At 43.4% G+C, this 26,814-nt stretch overlaps 2 protein-coding genes across 2 annotated transcripts in view; both read left to right on the top strand.

The window, feature by feature from the left end:
- Positions 1–2,527: 2,527 nt before the first annotated feature.
- Positions 2,528–26,814, top strand: part of npy1r (neuropeptide Y receptor Y1) — a 35,080-nt gene continuing 10,793 nt past the window's right edge. The window contains exon 1 of the mRNA XM_077204581.1: positions 2,528–3,365. Coding sequence (XP_077060696.1) covers positions 2,637–3,365 — 729 coding nt within the window. The 5' untranslated portion in view covers positions 2,528–2,636. The remainder of the gene's footprint in view (positions 3,366–26,814) is intronic.
- LOC143712393 (uncharacterized) lies at positions 8,922–13,129 on the top strand. Its single transcript, XM_077204576.1, has 2 exons — positions 8,922–12,267; positions 12,613–13,129. Exons 1-2 carry the CDS (start codon positions 10,987–10,989, stop codon positions 12,997–12,999), a joined length of 1,668 nt encoding a protein of 555 aa, XP_077060691.1. The 5' UTR covers positions 8,922–10,986; the 3' UTR covers positions 13,000–13,129.

Genomic DNA, 26,814 nt, shown 5'->3' on the forward strand with positions numbered 1-26,814 from the left:
AAAAGTATGAATAGTTTAAGTATGGCTGGCTGTGGAACAAACAATGTTCAATTAGTTACAATGTATGGGATTTAAACAAATTGGTAAATTGATGATACATATACAGTATAAACCTTATTGTAAACAAAAGCAAAAACATTTCAAATACCTAAATTGAAATGTTAAGCTTAAATATTTAGCGAAGGAAAGATGTAAAAGAGAATTGAGTTAGATCCTAAAACTGGGCACTGGACCATGTTACATCAAAGTCACAATGTAACGGAAGTAGCAACAGATCTTTTCTGGGAAAAGAAATTAAACAAATTATTTTTGTGGAGGCAGATCTGAGTGCAAACAATAGATTGTATGAAAGAACAGAGTTTATGAGAAAGTAATGATTGGAGAATTCTAGCATACGTCATCTGAGAGAAGTTTGTCATTTCTCCGTATAATATCGACATTTTGATTAAAAATTACGAGGCCATATAAATAAATGAAACGTATGCATGGATGAATCGTTCACAAGAGGATAGATAACTCACATTTAGAAAACCGATGGGATGAATTTCCATTTTGTCGACGTGCAACTTGTCTGGTAGGTTTTATGGTTTTAAATAGATTATTTCAGAAGATAAACAGACCTGTCAGATTTTCATTCAGTGAATGCACTATTCTTTTGAAGCAAACATAACCCAGATATACTTTATGCATGCATCAAATATCAGAGATACCCGAACAGCCAAGTGTCTTTCAACTTTCACAAAACATCTAAAGACATCTCTTCCGTGAGCACTCGACTCAAACCTGCAAATTCAAATTTCACCACTTCTCACTTTTATCTCTGTTCTAGTGTCTAGTTCCCAGAAGAATATTGAAACGGATTGCAGCACTTTTTATGTTACCAGGTCCTTATGATGAATCGCTCCTCATTTGTAAGTTGCATTGAATAAAACAGTCTGTTAAATGATTAAAGATAAATGTCAGTGGGATAAGAGACTATTATTCACACAGTTTAAGTATTAATGAGGCTCCGCTGGAAAATTAAACAATAAAGGTGTAATATTTGTAATAGCATTTGTCATATGTTGTCCATGACAGTAAAATATTCTTATGATAATTGTTAACTACCTTTACAAATTCCTTGGGCCTAAGTGACATTGTGATTTTGTCTATTTTATCTAATTTTAATGTCAGTGGAATACATTTTTAATACTCTGCACACCTAATTAGTTTTCCCCTTTACAGGCATGCAAAGACAAATGAATGACTCCTTCTCCATCTTGACATTTAAGTGCCTGTTTCAAATGCTTGCAAATTCCCTTTGTTACCCACTCTACTCTTAAGGTCACTTTGTAGAACAGTACTGTCAAGGGAATACTCTGTACAGAGCATGTGAATGGCCTGCCATTTAGCTTCAGTCTATTGGGATTATCCTCCGTCTACGAGTCCCTTTGCAGTTCATGTGCAAGAGACTATTGTACTGTAAGCGAATTGGCCTGCTAAATAAATAAGGTTAGACAGAGATTCACGGCTGGGCTTCCTGTAATGTTTCTGTTGTTCAAATACATATTCAATTTATTAACAATAACTGAACATGCTGAAATTAGAGCGCTGAAATTGGCTGCTGATAGAGACAGAAGAAGAGGGAGCTAAAGATGAAAGAACCAGAGACCTAAAAACAGGAGGCTTTGTCACCTCTGTTACCTTGACAACCTGCTTCAGACTCTGATATATAGACCAATGCGAGTCCTTAATAGAGTTTATGTCTGGACTTTTGTCTGTGCTTATGTCTGGAAGTAAAATTAATAATAATTATGACATTTTTATGATGTCTACATGCGTTCATATTGTATATTAAAGAAGAAAACAGAAATATGTGGGTCAGATTGTAGATGGCTTAATCAACACACTAAATAATGTCTTAACGAATATATAAACATGCAGAAAGGATTTAGGGGGTAGAATATATCATTAGCTTACTATGAAAACAATAGAAGTTCATGGAAAATGCCGAGTGTGTGTGTGTGTGTGTGTGTGTGGGTGTGTGTGTGTGTGTACTTGTCTTTAGGCAATGCGCCAAAATCAAATTGCTTTATTCACATTATTACCAGTAGCTCAGCCAGGAGTATTTGATGGCTTAATTTTAAATATACAAATAAAATGAATCAAATGCCAAAATCTTAATTAACTTGTCAATTCCATGCACACCAACTCGGGCTTAATTATAGTTTTTAGAAATGGGAAGCATTATTATTATATTTTAATATTAATACATCGCCTGAGAAATGCTTTTGGATGATTCATAATTATTGCCCGATTAAATGTGCATTAGAGGGACTTGCCCTTTAAAAGTGTAATATAATTCTTAGAAATGAGGTCAATCACAAAGGTGATGCAAGAAGATTAAAATAACTCTTTATTAAATAAAACTGAAGAGAAAATGTATTGATTTTTATAACCGGATTGGTCGGTAATCAAACATGACAGTAGAGACGTCTTGTCTTTTGTAAGTATTGATTTTGTTGTTTTTTTATGTCCCCACAGAATGTTGTCAGAATTACGAAAACATGGTCCTGGAAAGGTTGTTACGTGGAGGGAACGAGTCTAAAATCACCTGATTTAAACCAACACCAAATAACTGCAGAGGAGCCGGAACAATGCCAGACTCCGCCCTGTCTCCACCAATTCCACCAGTCACTGCTCTGAACTGTTCCTTGGGCCTATCCAATTGCTCTTTCGCTAACCTCTCCACAATTTCATATGGCGATGATGAGTGCTACGGCAGCCACTCTTTGTTTGTTATCATGGCTATTGCCTACAGTGCTGTGGTACTGTTGGGTGTTGTGGGCAACCTGGCTCTCATCCTCGTTATTGCACGGCAACGGGAACTTCACAACGTCACAAACGTCTTAATCGCAAACCTCTCTGTTTCGGACCTGCTGATGTCCCTAGTGTGTCTGCCGTTTACCTTCATCTACACCTACATGGACCACTGGGTGTTTGGAGCGGTCATGTGTAAACTCAACAGCCTGGTCCAGTGCTGCTCCGTTTCGGTGTCCATCTTCTCCTTGGTTCTGATTGCCATTGAGAGGCACCAACTCATCCTGCACCCTCGCGGATGGAGGCCCAGCCTGAACCATGCCTGTCTGGGCATCAGCCTCACCTGGGCCCTGGCCGTCCTCACTGCCACACCATTTCTGTTGTTTTCCAGGGTGACAGACGCCCCGCTGAAGCAGCTGCCCTCAGTGTTTCAGGAGCAGTACAGGGGAAAGGTGGTGTGTGTGGAAGAGTGGCCCTCCAGAGAAATCAAGCTCACCTACACCACTGGCATGCTGGTGCTGCAGTATATCACTCCTCTCACCTTCATCTTCATCTGTTACCTGAAGGTAAGAACAGAATGATAAGAGTAAGAAAAGGTCATACATTTGATTGTGTGCGTGTGTGTGTGTGTGTGTGTGTGTGTGTGTGTGTGTGTGTGTGTGTGTGTGTGTGTGTGTGTGTGTGTGTGTGTGTGTGTGTTTGTGTGTGTGTGTGTGTGTGTGTGTGTGTGTGTGTGTGTGTGTGTGTGTGTGTGTGTGTGTGTGTGTTTTTATTGTTGACATACTGTAAGAGTATAAATCTTCATGTACAACATGGTCTAGATTAGTGGTTCTCAACTGGTTTGGCCATCGGCCCCACATTTTCCCATGGTCATTACCTGGCTGCGACCCTTTTTTTTTTTTTAAAAGAACCTTCCTAATATATATATATATATATAAATACTGCTCCTGATGAATAAAATGAATGTCATACCTGCATGCAAGTCCTTCCCAACTAACACACAAAGGACCAGTTACAAAATGTATTGGTACTTTTTGGTAATTTCATGACTCACTAATTGATAACATAAATAATTGACGTTGCATGCTCATAATTTCTTTTGCACTTTATGTATAATGAAGTGATATACAGCTTGCCGTGTGTGCGCTACGAGCACAGTATAATGGCTTACAGGTGTTTTTATTAGGTGAGAGACTTTTTATTTGGTCGGCACAATAAAAGTCTTGCATCAGAAACACAGAATCGGCGTTTCTTTGACTGCACACTTTGACGAGACCCACTCAAAACGTATTGCGACCCACTTTTGAGAAACACTGGTCTAGATGATATAGACTTATATAATGAAATTACAAGGATGCATTCAATTGATCAAAAGTGACAATAAAGACTTTTACATTGTTTCAAAAAATAAAAGCTGTCTTTGAACTTTCTATTGCCTTTTTTCCCCCATCACATATTTACCATGGAAATGGTACTTTAAAACCTTTTAGCAGGCTCAAATTTTGTAATATCAATTTAAAATAAGCAATTTTTAGAGTCCAAATCATTTTGTAAATGATTTATTTTGTATAAAATCTAAAAAGTTTGGTTGTTTTTTCTTTACGTTAAATGTAAACTTCTATAAATTTTTACACTTTCATTTTTTGAAGTGCTTTCACTTCTGCAATAGTCTGCTGAGTGTCTTCTTTAAAAAGAGACCAACCTTATGTCTGTATTCCTAATTAAGTTTCACTGTTTATTTAAGTTCACATCTAACACTTAGGAGGTGAATATGGATATTCCTCTTATGTTGTTGCAAACCTGTATGCATTTCTTTCTTCTACGGAACACAAAAGAAAATATTTTGAAGAATGTTGGTAACCAAAATATTTTTAAAAATTTGAGTACAATACAAGATATTTGAGTTAAACAGAGAATATTTCAGATATAATGAAATTTTAGAAAAATTCTGGCTGTTACAAACTCATTTGATATTGTTTTTTTTTTTACAGAACATAATAGTATCTTTTCCATACAGTGATTTTAATACAATTTTATATTGGCCTTGTGCTGACGTAATTATACACTGATCGAATTCACTATTTGGATATGCCACACCAAGCATGTTGGCCGTCAGTAGCATAAGACGCCATGTGTCTCCAGTGATGTAAAACTCTAGACGTCATCATAGACAAATTATTTTATTTGAGAGGTGCTTTTGAGATCAAGATTATCAGGGAATAATTTACAGACATTTCGGCCCGTTTCTCACAAAAAGCTATCAGAAGACTTAGACTAGAATATATAGTGCATGATTCACATAGACCACTTTAAAAGTGCTTTTTTGTGCTTTTGGAGCTTAAATTCTGTGGTCACTTTGAAAGGTTGTTTTATGGAAAAGATTGATGTTACATTTCTTTAAAAACTTTATCTTCCTCTAAAATAAATATACAGGGTTAGAATGTCAAAACATAATGTAACACTAAATGATAATTTTAGGGCTGCTGCTGGAATGTTTAATTCTCTGTCAGGACTCTCTGGGCTCTGGAAAGCCCAATTTATTCTACAGTATATTCCCATATTAGTCAGAACAGAACAAATCCCTCTTACTACATCCTGACTGGTGTCTCACAGCCTAGTACACATCTCCTGTGGTAAAACGAGGATATTAAAGCAGATGTACTGTACATGTTGCTTTTTTCTTGTTACTGGGGAATTTTGTCTGACCAGTGAGGTTAGGGGTCAGTGAGATGTCACTGAGAGCTTCACAGTATGACATTTATTCAGGCTTATCTAAGTACTTATTTGTAATGTTAAGCTGGCATACTTCATAGATTTCAATTTAATAGTCGTTATCAATTATAAGAGGCAATAAAGGTAAGGTGATAAACTAAGCAAAGCTGTGATAAACTAAGCACCTTGCTGTGAATAATTTCAGTTGAAGCTCCATTGTTTGATCAGATTTTAAAGCTATTTTAGTCAATCTAAACTAATTATCTGCTTTGTGAGACTTAACACAGAGTTGAGGACGGTCTTAAAAGTCAACTAGAAATCAAAATTTACCTATGCTCTATACACGTTCATGGTCTTGTTGTAAACTATTCTTTAGTGTGTATCATTCCAAAGACAAATGTGGTTGTCGTAAATTCAATCAATATTTAATCAAAATTAAATATCTTTCTCACTGATGTCACTTAAGTACATTTAAGCAAATTCACGTTCAGTCTGACTATTCTGTAATCCCACCTCTTTTCATCATCCAGTCAAATCCCCCAAAAATAAAATGAACAATGTTTAACTCTAGCCCCTTTCACACAGCGCGCTGATCCCGGGAAATTGCCGGGAAATTGCCAGAACACCTTCTGTGTGAACGCAAACACGACCCGGGATTGATGCCGGGATTGGTCCCGGGTTGGGGACCTAGTAACATTGCCGGGGTCAGTCCCGGAACGCTCGCTGTGTAAACAAAAGCCGTAATCAGTGCCGTGTCGTAATGATGACGCTGAAGTGAAGTGAAAGCAGGCTAGTGAAACGTAATGCACTAGTTTATGATCGAATCAGAGAAAAAATGCACAAGCGTGGTTTCTCCAGAGAGAAATCGCAGCTCATAAGCAAACTATAGACGCTGCTGAGACATTACATGTCACATCGATGTCACGGGATTTTTACGGGTTGTGTGTGAACGCACTCTCTGATTCCGGAAAATCACTGGCAGTGTGTATGAACCAAAATCAAACGAATCCGGGTCAAATCCCGGGTCGCTTTATCCGTGTATTTTCCGGAATCTCTGTGTGAAAGGGGCTAAATACTGGTCATTACCAATGTTGAGTCATCAGATTACCCTTTTTTCAGGTAAAACGTAAAGTAATGCATTACTTTTAAATTTACAACAAAATATCTGAGTTATTTTTTCAAATAAGTAATGCAAGTTTTCCCATTTATTGACTGAAACCTCTCCTGTCCCCATGTTGAGAGAAATCTGGAGTGAGGTGCAGAGGTGTGTGTAAACATGATGGTTATTGTTGTTCTAGGCTAAATGTGAACATTCCCAGCAAGCAATAGCCATCATTTCACCATCTAGGTTAACTAGACCCAATATACTGTAGTCCGGCTAAGAGTAGCCCAGTTCTAGCCAAAATAACCTTGAATTTGGTCACATGTCGTATTTGCCTAAATAGCTTGAAGCCTAAATAGCCTAAATAGCTTGCATCAATAGTATGATCTTCCATCTTCTATGCAAAGTCAACAGTTAGAAAAAAAGGTGTTTGGTTTAGTTTCTTTGACATTTTCATGATCTAGATGACTAGTCTATTCTTGGGCTATGGTTAGACGTCTATTAAATTTTCACTGACAGCCCAAATTTTGCCTTGTTTAAGACGTCAGGACTGTGTTTGGAGAGGTCTTTTAAACGCAAAATTGCTTGCTGGGTTTACTCATCTCACTTGCACAAAAACAGATTCAGTATTCCTCAAAATGAATAAAAACAGTGAAATGCATGCCTGCAATAATTAAATATGCTAAATAATACAAATATACTTTATGTATTTAATCTCACTTTATTATTAAACAGTGTCTTTACTGCTGATTTGCCACGGATTTTTTACTGCCTTCTCCACTGATTTGATACTGCCGATGATCCAATTCAACCTTACGAATGAGCAAAAATGACTTTAGATAAACATCAAATTTGCGTTTCATTTAAAAAAAAAAAATGTATTGCTGAAGTAAGAGTGTAGAACTTTCTTGTCCTTTGTCATTTTACTTTTGGTGTGAAAGGGCCTTAACATTTGCCAAAAATAGATATTTTCTTAATTTTGTTAAAATTAAAAACAAACAAGAAAGCCCAGCCCAGGTGTGAAAAAGTAACACAAAAGTAGCGTAATGCATTACTTTCCATAAACAGTAACTAATTAAAACAATTAGTTACTTTTAAGGACGTAACACAATACAGTAATGCATTACTTTTAAAACTAACTTTCCCCAACACTGCTCATTACAGAAGTAAAATGAAAATTCATGTAGACTTTTTAAAACCAGATACAAGTGCAGACACAAACTAGTTCAATAGAATAGCATTCTTAGAAATGCAATCAAACAAACACACACACACACACACACACACACACACACACACAAAGAAGGCATGTCTCTTCTGGTCTTCTGTATTGTCGAAAGATTTTTGCTGAGGTTTTTTTTATCCTATCCAGTGGCTTTGGACATAGTGAAGCAGAGTGTATGTTCTGACTGAACATGAACAACAGCCAACATGATGTGACACATCAGCTCATTGCCAACACAAACCCAGTACTTCAGGTTTTGAAAGAGAAGGGAGAGAGGGTGGGATTTGTCAGAGAATGGCAGAATAAATGAGTAAGAGAGAGCGAGAAAGAAGATGAGAAGAAAGGGTCTGTGCAAAAAGACCTCCAAGATCACAAGAATGAGTCATAATCGCTCCCCTGCCAAGGGTACAAAAATAGTAGTAATAATAGGGAGAAATGCGACAATACAAAGGATTCAAAACATAATGTATAAAAGAATGGCATAAATGAAACGGAAGATTCATGTGACAAGCTCCAGCTTCCCAGTAATGGGTTTAATATGGAGATTATTATGCTAATAGAGTTGTAAAAATTAAAATGCGTGTGTGGGGTGACAGAATGAGCATTCTGCCGTCAATGTGATGAGTGTTCGCTGTTCAGATTGTCAAGTGCTGTTGAGCGTTTGTTGGTGTTCAAGTGAAATGACCAAATTTTGTCAAAGATGCTTGTCACTTTTACACCCAATTAACCACGGGTGGTTAGTTCAAAAATGGAACAGCACATACACCCACATACAAACACATCCATATTTGTCTCATTCTTTCTCTCTTTCCCTCTTCATTGCTTGTGTTTTTTCCATATCTGCCATCCTCATTTAAAAATTTAGCTTTTTTGTGGTTTAGACCAAACTGCGCCACAGAAAAACAAAGCCACTTTTCACACTCTTGCTAGTTTATTTCATTTGTTTAGTCACTATGTCCAACAGTGGACATATGTGCATTTTTTGTCATTTTTTTAAAGAAAGGTATGAAAATTCCCACCACAAATTATATAGTGTGTTCTCTTTCATAGGTTCACTCAACGCTGCGGAAAGCGCAGTGGGATATTCTCTGAATGTGCCGATTGTCTGAAGCCTTATAGAATCACGCCAATTCATTGGCTGATGGCGTCCGCGCGATATGGCTCCGCCCCGACGCTCTTACGTCGCATCATTACATATTCGCGTGCGCGCCATCTGCTCCTCAGATTTCTCTACCTTCAGAGCGAAGCGGTCACGTTGCCCTTCGCTCGTGATTTTTCTGAGCTACAAATACATCTGGATTATTCTCGGCGCTTCTGCGACTGTTCAAGCGGAACTCTGTTTCTCCTTACGGTGAAGTTGCCATGGATTTCAGACGCTGTACTCCGCCATGTGCTCGTTACATCGCTAACGACGACCCACACAGTAAGTGCGTTAAGTGTTTGGGTTTTTCACATGCACGTGAGGCAGTTATAGGATCGTCTAAATGCAAATTCTGTGAAAATTTGTTGCTCAAAACCCTTAAATCGCGGCTCGCGGTCTTTGAGAGGGAATCATTCGTCTCCCCCTGTCGCGCTCCCGAGGCCTCTCGAGGATCTGCGACATGGGGTTCGGATGTAGACCTTGAGGATGTGGAGTTCGAGCAGACGAGCCCCGCTCTTTCTCTCCCTCCCTCCCCTCGGCACGCGCGAGGCATGCCAGTCGAATTTTCACACGATTATTTGCGCCCCAGCCCGGGAGCACGCGACGCGGTTTCTTTCGGGCTGGAGGATATACTTTTTACCGAGGCTTCCGACTCCGAGGATTTCGGGCCTACTCTCGCCGACGAGGTTATCCCGCCGAGCGGCCAGGAAGCGCGGCCTACTGCGGCCTATGCGGAGCTCGTTGACGTGCTTTCGCGCGCTACGGAGAAGCTCACTATTGATTGGCCCGACGAGCCACGTGAGTCTCAGTCGTCGAAACTCGACGAAAGGCTTCTCAGTGGCCCTAATTCTAGGCCTCAACGGAGGAAGCTGCCATTTTTCAGTGATCTGCATCATGAGATTTCCAGATCCTGGAAGCAGCCTTTTTCTTCGCGCCTCACTAATGCGGCTGCTGCTGATTTCACCAACCTGGTAGGCTCTGTGGAACAGGGCTATTCAGCCATTCCGGCGATTGAGGAAACTTTAGCCGACCATCTTGCTCCGTCGTCTGCGCCGTCCTGGAAATCGCGCCCCCTCCTCCCTTCTAAAGCATGTAGGACTACTTCCTCTCTCATTGGGAAATCCTACATGGCGGCTGGGCAGGCAGGCATGACCCTGCACACTATGGCCATTCTCCAGGCTTACCAGGCGGACGTCCTGAAGGAAATGGACGAGGGCGACGGCGTGACTCCTGAAGCGGTCAAGGAGCTTCGTAAGGCTACGGATTTAGCCTTAAGAGCCACCAAGCATACCGCACGCGCTATAGGTCGCTCTATGGCTGGTTCTGTTGCGGTGGAGCGCCACTTGTGGCTTAATCTCACGGAGATCCGTGACAAAGAGAAGGTTTTCCTCTTGGACGCCCCCATTTCTCAAACGGGGTTGTTTGGTGAGGCGGTCAACACAGTGGTTGAGAAATTCCGCTCCTCCAAATCCCAATCGGCCGCGTTCAGACAGTTCATGCCCAGGAGGGCTAGGGAACCTTCTGCTCCCGCCCCGGTGCGACCCAGAGAACGTCCCTCTCATAGACCGGATTTCTCTTCCAGAAGAAGCGAACCAGGGCATCTCCCACCTACCACGGTTTGGGGAGCCCGCGGTCGCCCGTTTCCCCGTCAACGGCCTCACAAGCGCCTCCAGTTGAGGCGGTCCGACAAACCGACTGCTCCGGCGGCCCAGAGCCGTTCCTGACCTTCCGGTCAGAAAAAGGAGAGCTCCTCTGCTTCCTCAAGGTTGGGTCAGACCGCACAAGCGTTTCTGCCCACCTCCCAGCTCTCCTTTCCTTGCCCTGTCACCTTCGCCACTCAGAGTGTCTCGAAGTGCAGGTCATATTTCACCTTCTCTACTCAGTCTGGTGCGGGAGGAAGGAGACGCTTTCTGCTTTCTCCCCTCACCCCCCACACTCTCTATAACTACCGGCCGCATCCTCGGAGGCACTTTCCGTTTTCCTCCGGAGCAGGCGGATCTGGTCACCATGACCCCAGCATCGATGCCTCCCATCACGTGCCAGGACGCAGATGGCCCTCCTGCACAGTCAACCTCTTTACTCCAGGAGCGTCAGCACGGCACCCTCACTCAGGTATGTCGTCTGCATTACAACATCCCTCCTCCTCTATCACATTTCCTTCCAGAGTGGGAGCGCTTACCAGGGGTATCGTCTTGGGTTCTTCGCACAATTCGGTTCGGCTACACTCTTCAGTTTTGCCGCAATCCCCCCTGTTTCAACGGGGTGTTTCCTACTGTAGTAGACAGCGCCACTCAGGCTTCTGTACTTCAGCAGGAAATCTCTTCCCTCCTTCTCAAAGGAGCAATAGAGGAGATTACTCCAGGGGAAACCGAGCGGGGCTTTTACAGCCGTTACTTCCTGGTCCCGAGGAAGGGCGGCGGTTTGCGTCCCATACTGGACCTCCGCCGACTGAACTTCGCCCTTTACAAAGGGAAATTCAAAATGTTGACGCTGAAAGCTATCATATCTCAGATTCGGCCAGGGGATTGGTTCGTGACGATAGACCTAAAGGATGCTTATTTTCACATCCAGGTTGTTCAGCGACACAGGCAGTTCCTCAGGTTCGCCGTTGGAGGAAGGGCGTTCCAGTACAGGGTCCTTCCCTTCGGCCTATCTCTGGCCCCGAGGACATTTACAAAGTGCATGGATGCAGCTCTGGCCCCATTGCGGCTCCAGGGCATCCGTGTTCTAAATTACCTAGACGATTGGCTCATTTTAGCCCAGTCCAGGAACCTAGTGGCCCACCACAGAGACATCGTTCTGAGTCATATCCAGTCTCTCGGTTTGAGGTTGAACTCGGAGAAGAGTGTTCTTGCTCCGGCTCAAAGCACCGTTTTCTTGGGGGTGCACATGGATTCCGTTCTCATGCAGGCCCGCTTGGCCCCTGCACGGATTTCCAGCCTGATGACATGCTTGGCTCGTTTTTTGCTAGGCCATCATGTGTCTGTGGGCACCTGCCGCAGGATGCTGGGCCTTATGGCCGCGGCCTCCTCCGTGCTACCGCTGGGCCTACTCCACATGAGACCCTTCATGTGGTGGGTGAAACTCTCAGGGGTTCGACCCTCCGGGTCAACCCTTCGCCTACTGAAGGTATCGCGCAGTTGCTTTCGAGCCCTGTCAGTTTGGCGGGACCCTCTTTTTCTTCGGAAAGGGATCAGCATGGGTGCGGTATCTCGTCGCCAGATGATTACGACGGATGCCTCTCTCACCGGCTGGGGAGCAGTTTTCGAGGGCAGACCAGCGTGTGGGGTCTGGACCGGAGAGGCTCTCTCTTGGCACATAAATTGCCTGGAGTTAAGAGCCGTTTTTCTGGCTCTGCATCATTTCCTCCCTCTTCTGGAGGGTCACCATGTCATTGTCAGAACAGACAACATGGCAGTGGTGTCTCATGTGAACCGGCAGGGAGGTTCTCGGTCGCGCACCCTAGACAGGCATGCGCGTCACCTTCTCCTGTGGTCTCAGAGCAGATTCCTATCTCTAAGAGCGGTTCATGTCCCAGGGGTTCTGAACCTCGCGGCAGATTTTCTGTCGAGACAGAAACTCAGATCGGGGGAATGGATGTTGAACCGCCAGACGATGGCCCTGATCTGGGAGGTTTTTGGAGAGGCGGAGGTGGACCTCTTTGCATCTCAAGAGTCGTCCCAATGCCCGCTTTGGTTCTCCCTGAGTCCCCCGGCCCCATTGGGGATAGATGCGTTCGCTCACCCTTGGCCAACGCAGAAACTCTATGCCTTCCCGCCCATCAAACTGATCCAGGCGGTCTTGGCCAGAGTGAGAGAGAGCGGAGTCCGCCTCCTCCTGGTAGCTCCGTTCTGGCCATCTCAGCCATGGTTTTCGGAGCTAATTCCTCTACTGGAATCTTCCCCCTGGAGGATCCCGGTCAGGGAAGATCTTCTGTCCCAGCTACAGGGCAGGATATGGCATCCTCGCCCAGACATGTGGAAGCTGTTCGTTTGGCCGATCAGAGGCCGTCGGCATTAAGCTCTGGTCTCCCAACTGACGTTCAGGAGACCATTGCGAGTGCTAGAGCCCCTTCTACAAGGAGATTATATTCTTCCAAATGGAGGGTGTTTGAGACTTGGTGCTTAGCACATGATAGGAGCCCAGTTAACTGCCCTGCTGGTTCAGTACTGGAATTCCTGCAGGAGAAGTTTGCTGCTGGAGCAGCCGCTACCACTCTCAGAGTTTATGTCGCGGCTATTGCAGCGCATAGGGAATCGGATGAGATTCCCCTGGGCAAATTAAGGTTAGTTTCTGCCTTCATGCGTGGGGTGAAGCGCCTGAAACCGGCTCGCTCCCCTAGAGTTCCCCCATGGGATCTTTCTGTTGTCTTAGAGGGTTTGACGAAAGCCCCCTTTGAGCCCTTGGAGTCAGCTCCGGAGAGGATTCTGACTCTCAAGGTTTCTCTTTTGTTAGCTTTGTCCTCATTAAAGCGGGTGGGAGATTTACAAGCTCTTTCTGTTAGCGAGTCTTGCTTGGACTTTGCCCCTGGCCTGGTCAAAGTTTCCTTGAGGCCGAGACCAGGGTATGTCCCCAAGGTTCTTTCCTCAACTTTCCGCTCACAGGTAGTTAACCTTAACGCTTTCCACCCTCCTCCATTTTCGTCTGAGGAAGATAGGAAGCTTAACTTGCTCTGCCCAGTTCGTTCTCTTAAGATATATGTAGACCGCTCAGGCGGTTGGAGGAAATCTAACCAGCTTCTGGTTTGCTTCGGTGCTAGCCGCCGTGGGCTTGCTGCATCAAAGCAGAGGATTTCTCACTGGGTCACAGAGGCTATCTCGTTGGCTTACGAGGTGCGTGGCTTGCCTTCACCTCTTAGCATTAAAGCACATTCCACCAGAAGTGTAGCATCTTCTCAAGCTCTTTTCAGAGGAGCACTTTTGGGGGATATTTGTGTTGCGGCAGGCTGGTCCTCTCCGCACACTTTTGTAAGGTTCTATAGCTTGGATCTTGACATGACCCCGGGTTCCCAGGTTCTTTCTGTTTGAACTCATTTCGGTCGTTGTTTCTTTTATCTACCAGTTATAAAAGCGCTCTGGCTTGGCGAGTTTGGTAGTCCGTTCCCACTGCGCTTTCCGCAGCGTTGAGTGAACCTATGAAAGAGAACGTCTCTGGTTACTTGCGTAACCTATGTTCTCTGAATAGGGAACGAGACGCTGCGTTAGCGGCCAAGCTCCTCGCGCTGCTGACAGTTTCTTTTCGGCAGAGAAATCTGAGGAGCAGATGGCGCGCGCGCGAATATGTAATGATGCGACGTAAGAGCGTCGGGGCGGAGCCATATCGCGCGGACGCCATCAGCCAATGAATTGGCGTGATTCTATAAGGCTTCAGACAATCGGCACATTCAGAGAATATCCCACTGCGCTTTCCGCAGCGTCTCGTTCCCTATTCAGAGAACATAGGTTACGCAAGTAACCAGAGACGTTTTATATATATATATATATATATATATATATATATATATATATATATATATAATGCAATTAATGGTGATTGAAATCTTTTGATTTTTATTTGTTGTTTGTTGTTGCTATGTTTTTGTCATTTGTCTCATTTAAAGGCTAATTTTAAATCTAGCTTTTCTTGTGTATCCTAAAATATGCATAATTAAATATAATGTAAATATAATGTTTTCACACATTTTGGTAAATTTGCTTAAGATTAATTGGATTATATTCATGTGATATTTACTTTACATTTTTTTTATTGTTTTCTAACTTTGATCTCAATAACTTTAATCTCTTATGATGTGATAAAATGATGCCACAAACTTTGGGCAGCTCTACTTTTATTTTATTTTTATTTTTTTGGTAATTGGTAGAAATAATAACAACTACACTTAACATGAACAATACTGGACGAAGTACTGATGAAACACAGGGCTTATAAACATGAGGAAACTTAATCAGGATGAAACAGAACAGGTGTGTGGGACTAATTAACAAATGAGGAAACTAGGAAATCAGGCTAAAAGGAACAGATCAAACAGAGTGAAAATGGAACTTTAACAGGACAAAACGGAACATTACAATTACAGGGACAAGGATAAAAAAGTATACTCTATGAAAAAGTAGCAAATATAAATGATGAAGGTTTTGTAAATGATTTTCAAGAATTCTATACACTGTAAGTTGAAGAAACAGTTACAAATAGTACAGTTTAATAATGAAAATAAGATGTGCAACTAAAACAAGAAAATAAGCGTTATATTAGCATTCATTTTAAATCATATTTACTGAAAATTCACTGAAAATTCATTACGTTTACGTTTATTCATTTAGCTGACGCTTTTATCCAAAGCCACTTACAAATGCTATATATGTCAGAGGTCGCACGCCTCTGGAGCAACTAGGGGTTAAGTGTCTTGCTCAGGGACACATTGGTCTCTCACAGTGGATTCGAACCCGGGTCTCTCACACCAAAGGCATGTGTCTTATCCATTGCGCCACCACCACCAATTAAAAATATTCAAATTCAAAATTCATTAAAAAAATGAAAAAGTGCACTATTCACTGTCTTTTGTAACTGGCAATCTTAAAATGGCCACATACCAGCCAATTAATCGCTCTGGCCAATATTTTGGTCTATCACTACCACAGAGAATGACTAAAGCATTTATTCCTGTCTGCCTTGCTGCAGAGTGGTTTGCGTCTGTAAGCTCCGTATTGCTTTCGGTTTTGAATCTTTATTTACTATCATTCCGTGTTGTTTATATTGCTAATTATATTTTACTCATCACCACACATTAATCTGACATCGCTAGCTTCTATCTAAATCGTTATCACTAGCACAACATGCTAGTAATTTCGCTAGCCTGCACAACACACTAGTAACTCTCTAGCCTGTTAACGCGCCATCTGTGCCTGTCGTCTTTACTTATTTATTTATTTTTTCTCTCATGCGCTCATGCCATCCGTGCCTGCTGGCTTTATTTATTTTTTCTCTTGCGCCTTTTACGAATCCACAAATAACTGTGGTGTATAGGATCAGTCAACAAACACGGTGAGTAATATCTTCTCCTGTTATTGTCACTTGCACTTCATGTCACATGTATAGTATAGCCTTTTCTGTCAGCAATATAGGATATGCATGGGATAAATGCAAGGAGACAGTCAGGCTGGCGGAGAAGATTTCAGAACTAGAGACACACATCAGCCACCAGCCACCATTGTCACATGTTTGCCGGGAGCCAGAGCGCCTGACATCATGGCAAATTTAAAAGTGCTGGCTAATGCTAATCTTAAATTCTCTAAGATTATTATTCACGTCGGCTCTAATGATGTTCGACTTCGCCAGTCGGAGATCACCAAAATTAACGTTAAAGAGGTGTGTGAACTCGCAAGTACGATGTCAGGCACTGTAATTTGCTCTGGCCCTCTTCCTGTTTGCCGGAGTGATGAGATACTTAGTAGACTGTACTCACTCAATGGCTGACTGTCTAAGTGGTGTCCCCAAAATAATATAAAATACATAGACAATTGGAAAAGTTTTTGGGGCAGACCTGACCTGTTGAAAAGAGATGGCATTCATCCCTCCTGGGATGGTGCTGCTCTTATCTCTAGTAATATGGCACATAATCTTAGAGCTAAAACATGAATTGGGGCTCAGGTCAGGAAGCAGAGAGACCGGCTAAACCGACCATTTGCTAGCTGTCTCAAGTCACTGAGGTCAGATAAATACCATCACTTAGAGACTGTGTCTGTTCCCCGGATTAGGACATACAAAAAACCCCTAAACCCATTTAAGGGTAAAAATTTAATTGATGTTCAACAAATAAAAAGCAGATATAATACGGATGAACAAATGATAAAGCTCAGGTTGCTGTAATTCGATCCCTTACTTCAAAAGCACTTATTGTTAGTGATATGATTACAGATTATAACCTAGATGTGCTGTGTTTGATAGAAACCTGGCTAAAACAAGACGATTACATTACTTTAAATGAGTGAACCCCACAAGATTACTGTTATGAACATGAGCCTCATCTAAAATGCAAAGGTGTTGCTGTTATTTATAGTAATATCTTCAGAATTACTGAGAAGTCTAGATTCTGATATAATTATTTTGAAGTGTTGGTGCTTAATGTAACACTACCTAGTGTAAATGATAAATCACTTTATTAATCTTTAACGAATTCCTTTGATTAAACTTTATTAAAGATCACTTTATTAATAATATTCCTGATCAGTTTCATCTCCTCAGCATCCCAGATAGCTTAGAAGAATTCGATATTGCCACAGAAACTTTTGACTCTCTCTTTTCCAGCACTTTAGACACAGTTGCTCCTTTGCGCTTAAAGAAGATTAAAGAAAATAGTCCAACGCCGTGGTACAACGAGGACACTCGGGCTCTTAAGAGAGCATTCAGAAAAATGGAGCGCAACTGGAAGAAAAAAAAAGAGTTCCCTTTCAAGGGAACTCGAGCTGCGTCAAGCTGTGGGAACGCCTCTGCGTGTGTGCGTCATGAAGCACGTATGGAATCAGTCCAATGGAGAGACGGAACGTCATAGGCGGGTGACGTCATCGACCAGGAAACTATAAAGCACCCCCAAAACACAAGCGCGACAGCTTCTATGCCTTCAGTAGGCGCTATATGTGGATCTGTCTCAAGTGTTTTTGTCTGTCACTAAGCAGGAGTTTCACTATTTCAAAAAACTATATATATAAATATATTATATTGAGAGACAATGGCGAGCGAACAACAATTTAAGAAGTGTGTTCCTCCCTGCTCGCGCTATTTAACGGGCGGGGATACACACAGCTTATGTGTTGTTTGTTTGGGAGTGCAGCATGCCCAGTCAGCTCTCGAGGGGGCTGATTGTGAGCATTGCGAGCGTTTGCCTCTTAAGACCCTCCGCTCCCGCCGATCACTCTTTGAGGAGAGTGGTTCGGTTTGCAATCCCCGCGGACCGGGTCCCGCTTATGCCGAGGCTGAGCAGCGACGTCATTCGTGGGGATCGCAGATGGATCTAACAGCGGGGCTTGAGACGGGCTTTGCCCTATCTCAGCCCTTACCTGTTAGATCCAGTGCCTCAGTCTCGGGTTCGGAAGCACGCTCTGCGGTTTCTTCCCCCCGAACTGAGGCCTCAGTACTGCAACTATCCAGTTCTGAGGATCTGGATGTTGTTAGTCTGGATGCGGGAGATGTCGATGATTCGCCATCTCGCGCTCCACCGAAAGTGAGGAGCTTATGGAGGTGCTCACTCGTGCTGTTTCTAAATTAAGCATCGAGTGGCCAGCTGTTAGGCAGGAGTCTAGAGAAAAATCTAAATTAGATGAAAGATTTTTGCCTTCCCGTTCTCAACCTCCACGCCGGTGCTTGCCCTTCTTCCCTGATCTCCACACAGAGGTTTCGAGATCGTGGAAAAAGCCTTATCATGTTTTTAGCCCTCAAACGTCCACTTATTCAAACATTGTGGGGGCTAAATCTCATGGTTATGGGGCAATGCCCAAAGCAGAAGAGGCGCTTGCTAGTCATCTTTCTGCTGAAGCTGCATCTTCTTTTAAAGCACCACTTTTACCCTCTAAGCCTCTTAGAAATACATCAGCTTTAGTGGGTAAGGCGTACTTGGCGGCCGGTCAAGCCTCGGCGTGCCTGCACACGATGTCCATCTTGCAGGCATACCAGGCTGACTTATTAAAGGATGTGAGTGACACTCAAGAGGTCAGCACTGACGTAGTTCGCGAACTGCGTCAGGCTGCAGATTTATCTCTGCGCCCCACCAAGGAGTCGGCCAAGCTAATGGGCCGTACTATGGCAGCCCTGGTGGCCGCAGAGAGGCATCTATGGTTAAATCTCTCTGGCATGAAAGAAAAAGACAAAGCTTTTCTTTTGGACGCTCCTCTCTCTCCTCATGGTCTTTTTGGTGATTCTGTCAATACTGTCATAGATAGATTTCAGGAAGAGAAGAAACAGTCGGCAGCGTTTCAGAAATTTATGCTTCTTAAAATTCATGTCCCCGGTACTGCTGGGCGGGAGCAGTCCAGGCCGTCAGTCAGCTCCTCACATAGGGCGCAACAGAAGCAGAGTGTCGCGTCTCGCGCTCCCCCTTCCAAACAGTGGGACCAGACGCGGCACTCTCAGCCGAAGTCTTCTGGCAAAACTGATCTGAGGACAGTTATTATGGCCAAGAAGGCTTCGGCAAAGAGGAAGTCAAGATGCTGAGGGTGGTCCCTGCCATGGGAGAGAGGTGTTCACCGCATTACACGGTGCCCGCTCTTCTTCTGTGCCCTCAGGGGCCCGTTCTGCCAACCCGCCTTCATGCCGGGGCACAGACGGTCCCAGCGAGCGCTTTCCCGAGGGACGCTCGCCCCCTCTGAGGAGGGTCTCAGAGCAGTTAAGCCAGTCGTTCCCTGCCGGTGCGCCGTTACAGGGCGCTCTGTTTGCTGCTCAAGTTACACCAGAGGCCAGTCTCGAGAGACTGGTACCCTTAGTAGTATTTCTGGCAGAGTGGAAAAGCCTTCCAAAAATATCTCAGTGGGTTCTGCACACAGTAAAAAAGGGTTATGCTATCCAATTCAGGTGTCGTCCACCAAGATTCAGAGGGGTTCTGCCCACAGTGGTGGGCCCCGAGCAGGCTCTGGTAATGGAACAAGAGGTGAAAGCGCTCCTTCAAAAGGAGGCTATAGAACGGGTTCCTCCTCCCAGGTTGGAGTCAAGTTTTTACAGCCGATATTTCATCGTTCCAAAGAAGGATGGGGGGTTGCGTCCAATTTTAGATCTGCGCCTGTTGAATCGCTCGGTAGGGAAGCTAAAATTCAAGATGCTCACTATCAAGCAGATTGTGTCACAAATCAGATCCGAGGACTGGTTAGTCACGATAGATCTGAAAGACGCATACTTCCATATTTCCATCCTTCCACAACACAGGAAGTTCCTGAGGTTCGCCTTCGGGGGCGAGGCGTACCAGTACAAGGTTCTTCCATTTGGCCTAGCTTTATCTCCCCGAACTTTCACGAAATGCATGGATGCAGCTTTGGCGCCCCTGAGGTTTCAGGGCATTCGTATCCTCAATTACATCGACGATTTGTTGATTTTAGCTCAGACAGAGCAGATTACGGTTCAGCATCGAGATGTCGTTCTCGCTCATATAAGAAAGTTGGGGTTGAGGCTGAACGCAAAGAAAAGTGTATTATCTCCTTCTCAGAAGACCACTTTTCTGGGTGTCGTTTGGGATTCGGTCTCGATGCGGGCGTGACTTTCTCCGACCTGCATCGCTTCGATTCTTTCACCTATGAAACAAGTAAAGCTAGGCCAGCTACTCACTGTAAAACAGTTTCAGAGACTGTTGGGTCTGATGGCAGCAGCGTCCAACGTTATACCTTGCGACCTGTTGTACATGAGACCACTGCAGTGGTGGCTCCGGACCAAGGGATTCTCCCCGAGGGGAAAACCCCTCCGCACGATCAAAGTCACGCGGCGCTGCCTTCGGGCTCTGGTCATGGTGTTGGGGGCTGTTTTTGCCGTCGCGTAACGCTAACGACGGATGCTTCCCTCACAGGGTGGGGGGCGGTCATGAGTGGTCATCCAGCCCAAGGTCTGTGGCAGGACCATCATCTATCATGGCATATAAATTGTCTGGAGATGTTGGCGGTGTTCCAAGCTTTGAAACACTTCCTAGCAGACCTCAGAGGTCATCATGTGCTAGTTCAGTCAGACAACATGTCGGTGGTCTCGTATATAAGTCATCAGGGGGCCTGCGGTCGCGTCCACTTTACAAGTGATCCTCCTGTGGTCCCAGGGGAAGTTACGGTCTCTGAGAGCTATGTATCTTCCTGGTTATTTGAATGTGGTAGCAGACTCCCTGTCGAGGCAGGGGCCGAGGCCAGGGGAATGGAGGCTCCACCCCGAGGTAGTGGAGCTCCTTTGGTTGAGTTTCGGTCGCACCGAGGTGGACCTATTCGCTTCCAAGGAGACAACACACTGTCATCTGTGGTTCTCCATCAGTCAGCCAGCCCCTCTGGGGTTGGACGCTCTGGTACAGCCGTGGCCGAGGTCACGTCTGTATGCTTTTCCCCCGGTTGCTCTGCTACCAGGAGTTCTGGAGAGGGTTCGCCGGGACGGGGTCAGCCTACTTCTAGTAGCCCCGTTCTGGCCGGCCCGAGTATGGTTCGCGGACCTAATATCTCTTCTGGACGGCTCTCCCTTGGAGATTCCGATCAGGAGGGATCTACTCTCTCAGGAGGGCGGTACGATATTTCACCCCCGCCCAGAGTTGTGGAAACTGTGGGCTTGGCCTCTGAGGGGGCCCAGCTCATAGAATCTGGTCTCTCAACTGAGGTTGTTGAGACCATCCTTCACTCCAGAGCTCCGTCCACGAGGAAGTTATATGCCCTGAAGTGGAAACTTTTCACTTCTTGGTGTGCAGAACACCGGCAGGACCCAGTTAACGGCCCAGTGGGTGCAGTGCTGGAGTTTCTGCAGGAGCGTTTCTCTGCAGGGTTATCCCCCTCCACACTAAAGGTGTATGTGGCGGCACTAGCTGCTTACCATGTCCCTTTCAGTGGAGTTTCTCTTGGGAGACACCCACTTATAACTGGCTTCCTTCGTGGCACTTTGAGGCTGAGGCCTGCAGTTCGTACGAGGGTGCCGACTTGGGATTTGGCCATTGTACTAGAGGGCCTTTCTTTTGCCCCCTTTGAACCTATTGAGGAAGTTTCTGAGAAATTTCTCACGTATAAAACTCTTTTTCTGCTTGCAATCTCCTCACTTAAGAGAATCGGAGATTTGCAGGCCCTGTCGGTTGCAACCTCGTGCCTGGAGTTTTCGCCTGGTACGGTTAAGGTTTTTCTATACCCTAGACCAGGTTATGTCCCTAAGGTCCCTACTAATGCTGTTAGACCTGCAGTGCTGCAGGCTTTCTATCCTCCTCCTTTTGTGTCATCAGATCAGGAGAAACTTAACCTTCTCTGCCCGGTTAGGGCGTTAGACGCTTACGTCCACAGAGCTGCCCTGTGGAGGAAATCAGAACAGTTATTTGTGTGCTTTGGTCCACCCAGGAAAGGGTGTCCCGCGTCTAAACAGAGAATGAGCAAGTGGGTGGTTGAGGCCATCTCACTTGCTTATGAGTCGGCTGGTCAGCCTTCACCTTTGGCTGTACGAGCCCACTCTTCTAGGAGTATGGCTGCTTCTAAAGCATTGTTGTCAGGAGTATCGCTAAGTGATGTTTGTGATGCGGCTGGGTGGTCCTCACTGCATACATTTGTTAAGTTCTATGAATTGGACTTAAGTTCCACTCCTGGGGCGCAGGTGCTCTCGTCCTCTGTGCGCTAGTTCCCACATGACGGTCATTTGCTCCTATGGCGACGTGGGTATTGGCGTTCCCACAGCTTGACGCAGCTCGAGTTCCCTTGAAAGGGAACGTCTCGGTTACGTATGTAACCCTAGTTCCCTGATAGGGAACGAGACGCTGCGTCGTTCTGCCATACTCCCAGCATGCCCGTTAGCGCTTCCTTCAGGCCTATCAGAAGCTGTCGCGCTTGTGTTTTGGGGGTGCTTTATAGTTTCCTGGTCGATGACGTCACCCGCCTATGACGTTCTGTCTCTCCATTGGACTGATTCCATACGTGCTTCATGACGCACACACGCAGAGGCGTTCCCACAGCTTGACGCAGCGTCTCGTTCCCTATCAGGGAACTAGGGTTACATACGTAACTGAGACGTTTTTTTCACATTTCATGGAAAGAGAGCACGATTGCGTACAGAGAGGCCTAGATCTGCTTATTTTTCAACCCTATTAGAAGAAAATAAACAAAACCCTAGGTATTTATTTGAAACAGTGGCTACATTAACAAAAATAAAGTTTCAACCCCAGATGTTTCCAAGCAGCACAGCAGTATTGACTTTATGAACTTCTTTACTTACAAGATTGATAATATCAGGGTGAAAATTATAACTATGCAACAGACTGTGCATTGTATTCTCCCTGAGGAAAAATTTGATTCATTCATTGCTATAGGAGAGGAATCATTTTCTAAACTCGTTAAATCATCTAAATCGACAACATGTATGTTAGACCCGACTAAGCTATTAAATGAGATGCTTCCAGAGGTCATAGATCCTCTTCTTAATATCATTATTTCCTTTTTGTCATTAGGATACATACCAAAAACTTTTAAGCTGGCTATGATTAAACCGTTTGTTAAAAAAACGCATCTTGATCCTACAGAATAGTCAATTACAGGCCGATCTCGAATCTACCTTTTCTGGCAAAATCCTCACAACAATGTTTATTTTTAGAAAGAAATGGTATCTGCAAGGATTTTCAGTCAGGATTTAGACCGTACCATAGTACTGAAACAGCTCTCATCAGAGTCACAAATGATTTTTCCGATCATGGGTGTATCTCTCTATTAGTGTTACTCTATCTTAGTATTGCATTTGATACCATTGAGCTCAACATTCTTTTAAATAGACTTGAAAATTATGCTGGCATTAGTGAAATTGCATTAGAATTGTTTAACTCACACTTATCTGACCGTTTTCAGTTTGTAGTAAATGAAGAGATGTCTTATTGATCAAAAGTTCATTATGGCGTACCACAAGGCTCAGAACTAGGACCATTGCTGTTCACTCTGTACATGTACCCTTAGGAGATATCATTAGGAAGCATGGCATTAGTTTTCACTGTTATGCTGATGATACTCAGCTCTATATTTCTTCACACCCTGACGAAACTTACGAATTCACAAAATTAACGGAATGCATAGCTAATATAAAAAACTGGATGACTAGTAATTTCCTACTACTTAATTCTGAGAAAATTGGCTTATATTCAGATGGATCCTTAGGTGCTACTGTCATCCAACCATCCCACGGTACTTCAGAATGTGAAGCCAACAAAGATTCTGGCTGTCCGGTCAGGGCAGCAACTGTCTGATTGCATCAGATCAGTCTCTTTCTGTATGAGACAACAACTTTATGCGTCCTAATGACTGAGGAACTTTTTTATGTTCAGCTGTCAGTAAAATTGACCTAGGACCACATTTAATCAGCGCACTAAACAAAACCAGCTCCATCGAAAATTATTTGGATATAGAGACAAACCTACAAATTTAATACCAAACTGTATACAAATTCACTATTCCAATCTGGCTAATGCTGGCTTTCAAATGTGAGCTGAAGTAAATAATAAGTTACAGATAAACACTTGCATCTCAATCTGTGTGTTCATCCTCTCTCTCTCCTCTCTCTCTCTCTCTCTCTCTCTCTCTCTCTCCCTCTCTCTCTCTCTCTCTGCCTCTGGGTTTTGTGTCATGCAGTTATTTCAGGTCACAGGACTCTGTGCCAGTGTTGCCATTCATCAAATAAAGAGAGAGAATGAAAACGGAGGAAAGTAGAGCTAGAAATAAGAAGGAGGGAAAAGTCTAGAGTCAGTTGTGTTTGCAAGACTCTGATCTGTTGGCATGTTATGAACTAATGTTTAATTCATTCATCTTGTTTCGGTAATGCATGCATATGCATGTGCACACACAGTGAGTGGAGCTTGTACAGATGTTCTGTTCTTAATGGACAGAATTCTTTTACATCATTAGGAAAGAAAGATGAGGCTTTTGAGAACGGCTCCGTCCCATATTTTCACAAAATCACACAACTTTTTGGATGGATGGGGACCAGGTTTAAAGGGGGGCTTGACCAAAAAAAGGTTGAGAACTGCTGCATTACAGGGTTAGACAAAAATAAAAATAAAATCTGCTCTCATAAATAGTCCCTTTTCATTATCCTTGATTAAAGGATTAGTTCAACCAAAAATGAAAATTTTTTAAATTATGAAATTGTCATCATTTCCTCACTTTCATATCGTTCCAAACCTGGAAGACTTTTGTTCATCTTTGAAACACAAATGAAGATATTTTAAATGAAATTTGAGAGATTTCTGTCCCTCCATTGACAGTCCACGCAACTACCACTTTGACACTTCACAAAGTGCATAAAGAAATTGTAAAATTTATCCCTATGAATTCAGTGGTTTAGTCCAAATTTTCTGAAGAGGGATGATTGCTTTATATAATAAACAGATTTTATTCCAACCTGATCTCATTGTTAATACATAGGCATTAATACGTAACATTAGCAGGTATAAAACATACTTTTTTGTATGTTTGGATTGATGCTGAAACATACAATATGGACATTTTGGCAACATTTCAACGTAAACATCATTACGTTTTTAAAGATAAAAAACTTAAAATATTATGAATCCTTTATATCAAAGATATTTGTATAATTGCCCTTATACCATTTTATAGACAATTTTTTTTAGATCCTTAAACATAACCATACAACGTAATGGACAGAAATAATGTCCCATCATCTGCGCTGATAGCCTTGTTGCTAGCTTGGGTGTCCCGAGTTCGAGTTCCTACTCGTGGACCTTTCCCGATCCTGTGCTTTGTGAAATACTCATAGAGTATTAACATTTTTAAGTATTAAGTATTTAAAGTATTAAAATCCTAAAATTAGGACTGACACAGCCATTATTTAAAAAAGTTTCTCCTAAACTGGCAAGTTACAGCTTTTTTTAGCCTTTGGTAATTAATGACTTTTTTCTTAATTTTTTTGGTGAACTAATTTAATATATGGAAAGTTTTTAATTCAGTTAATTTAAAATAAATCAGTTTAGTTGGGTCAACACAATTTATTTGGTTTAGGTCAAATTAATTTACTCTAGTATGTTTAACTGAAATGTATTACATTTGTCAAACTAAATTTTCTTATACTCGTCCAACTGCATTTTTGTATTCAATTTTGCATTGTATGTATTTAAGTTCAATTAGTTTGTGTTTAAACAAGTAGTGTTGCTTTCGTCAACGAAAAATATGACTTAATATCGTCATCAAGGAACCTTTATCACGTGACGAAAACGAGACAAGACGCAACGTAAATGCTGGTCATGTGACGATGTCTATACTTAAATGAATAATGAAATATTATTGACGAATAAAAACAAGACTAAATGTGGTTTAAAAAATAAAAACTATGCTAAAATGTCTCTTCATTTTCGTTGACCAAAACGAGACGAGATGAAATGTTATAACGTTATTTCGTCTCATTTAGTCGCGTTATTATTATTATTTTGCAGTATTTCTGTTTCCTGTGTCTTACTTCAGGTCGTACTGCGCAGACGCGGGCGACTTCACTTCCTCAAACCCCACTCTCAGTATTATTTAGAAGATGCAGTTGCGGTGAGTTAGCATAAACGACAACAAACAAAGTTAAGTCTGACACAGAGAAAGGGACCAATGGCCGGCCAGCAGGGGTTCGTCTTTGGGAGAAAAAGAAGAAACGACATTTAGAAGAAAACGTCTCTGGTTACTCACGTAACCGTAGTTCCCTGAGAGGAGGGAACGAGACATTACGTATGGGGGAAATCCATTTTCCTCGAATCATGAAGTCTGATAGAATAACTCTTTTGCTTGCAAATAGCCAATGGCAGTCCCGCCATCACCTGATTGGCTGACACTGCTCAATATAGGTGACGGCGGGCGCCAAAAACCTCAGAATCTTAGCTGAACGAGAGTAAGAACTGTGAGCCCCTTCCCACACGGCAGGTTACGTAATGTCTCGTTCCCTCCTCTCAGGGAACTACGGTTACGTGAGTAACCAGAGACGTTCCCTTATCGAGTCGGTCTCTCGACATTACGTATGGGGAACAATAAAACCCCCGCCGCGTGGGAAAAACCCCGCCCAGCTAGAACAAGCTGAAGATAGCACAAGCGCTAATCCCTATACAGCTCAGGAACCGCCACCGGACCTGGTCGAAACCACCTCTTGGCACAGAGCCAAGTCGGCAACCGC

This window comes from Siphateles boraxobius, unplaced genomic scaffold (assembly GCF_051911475.1).
Source record: "Siphateles boraxobius isolate OS27281-9 unplaced genomic scaffold, OSU_SipBor_1 119, whole genome shotgun sequence".
Lineage (NCBI taxonomy): Eukaryota > Metazoa > Chordata > Actinopteri > Cypriniformes > Leuciscidae > Siphateles > Siphateles boraxobius.

Coding starts and splice junctions, on each gene's coding strand:
- LOC143712393 (XM_077204576.1), top strand. CDS start 10,987: ATGACCCCAGCATCGATGCCTCCCATCACGTGCCAGGACGCAGATGGC. Junction 12,268..12,612: donor AGGGCAGACCAGCGTGTGGG/GTCTGGACCGGA, acceptor CTGATCTGGGAG/GTTTTTGGAGAGGCGGAGGT.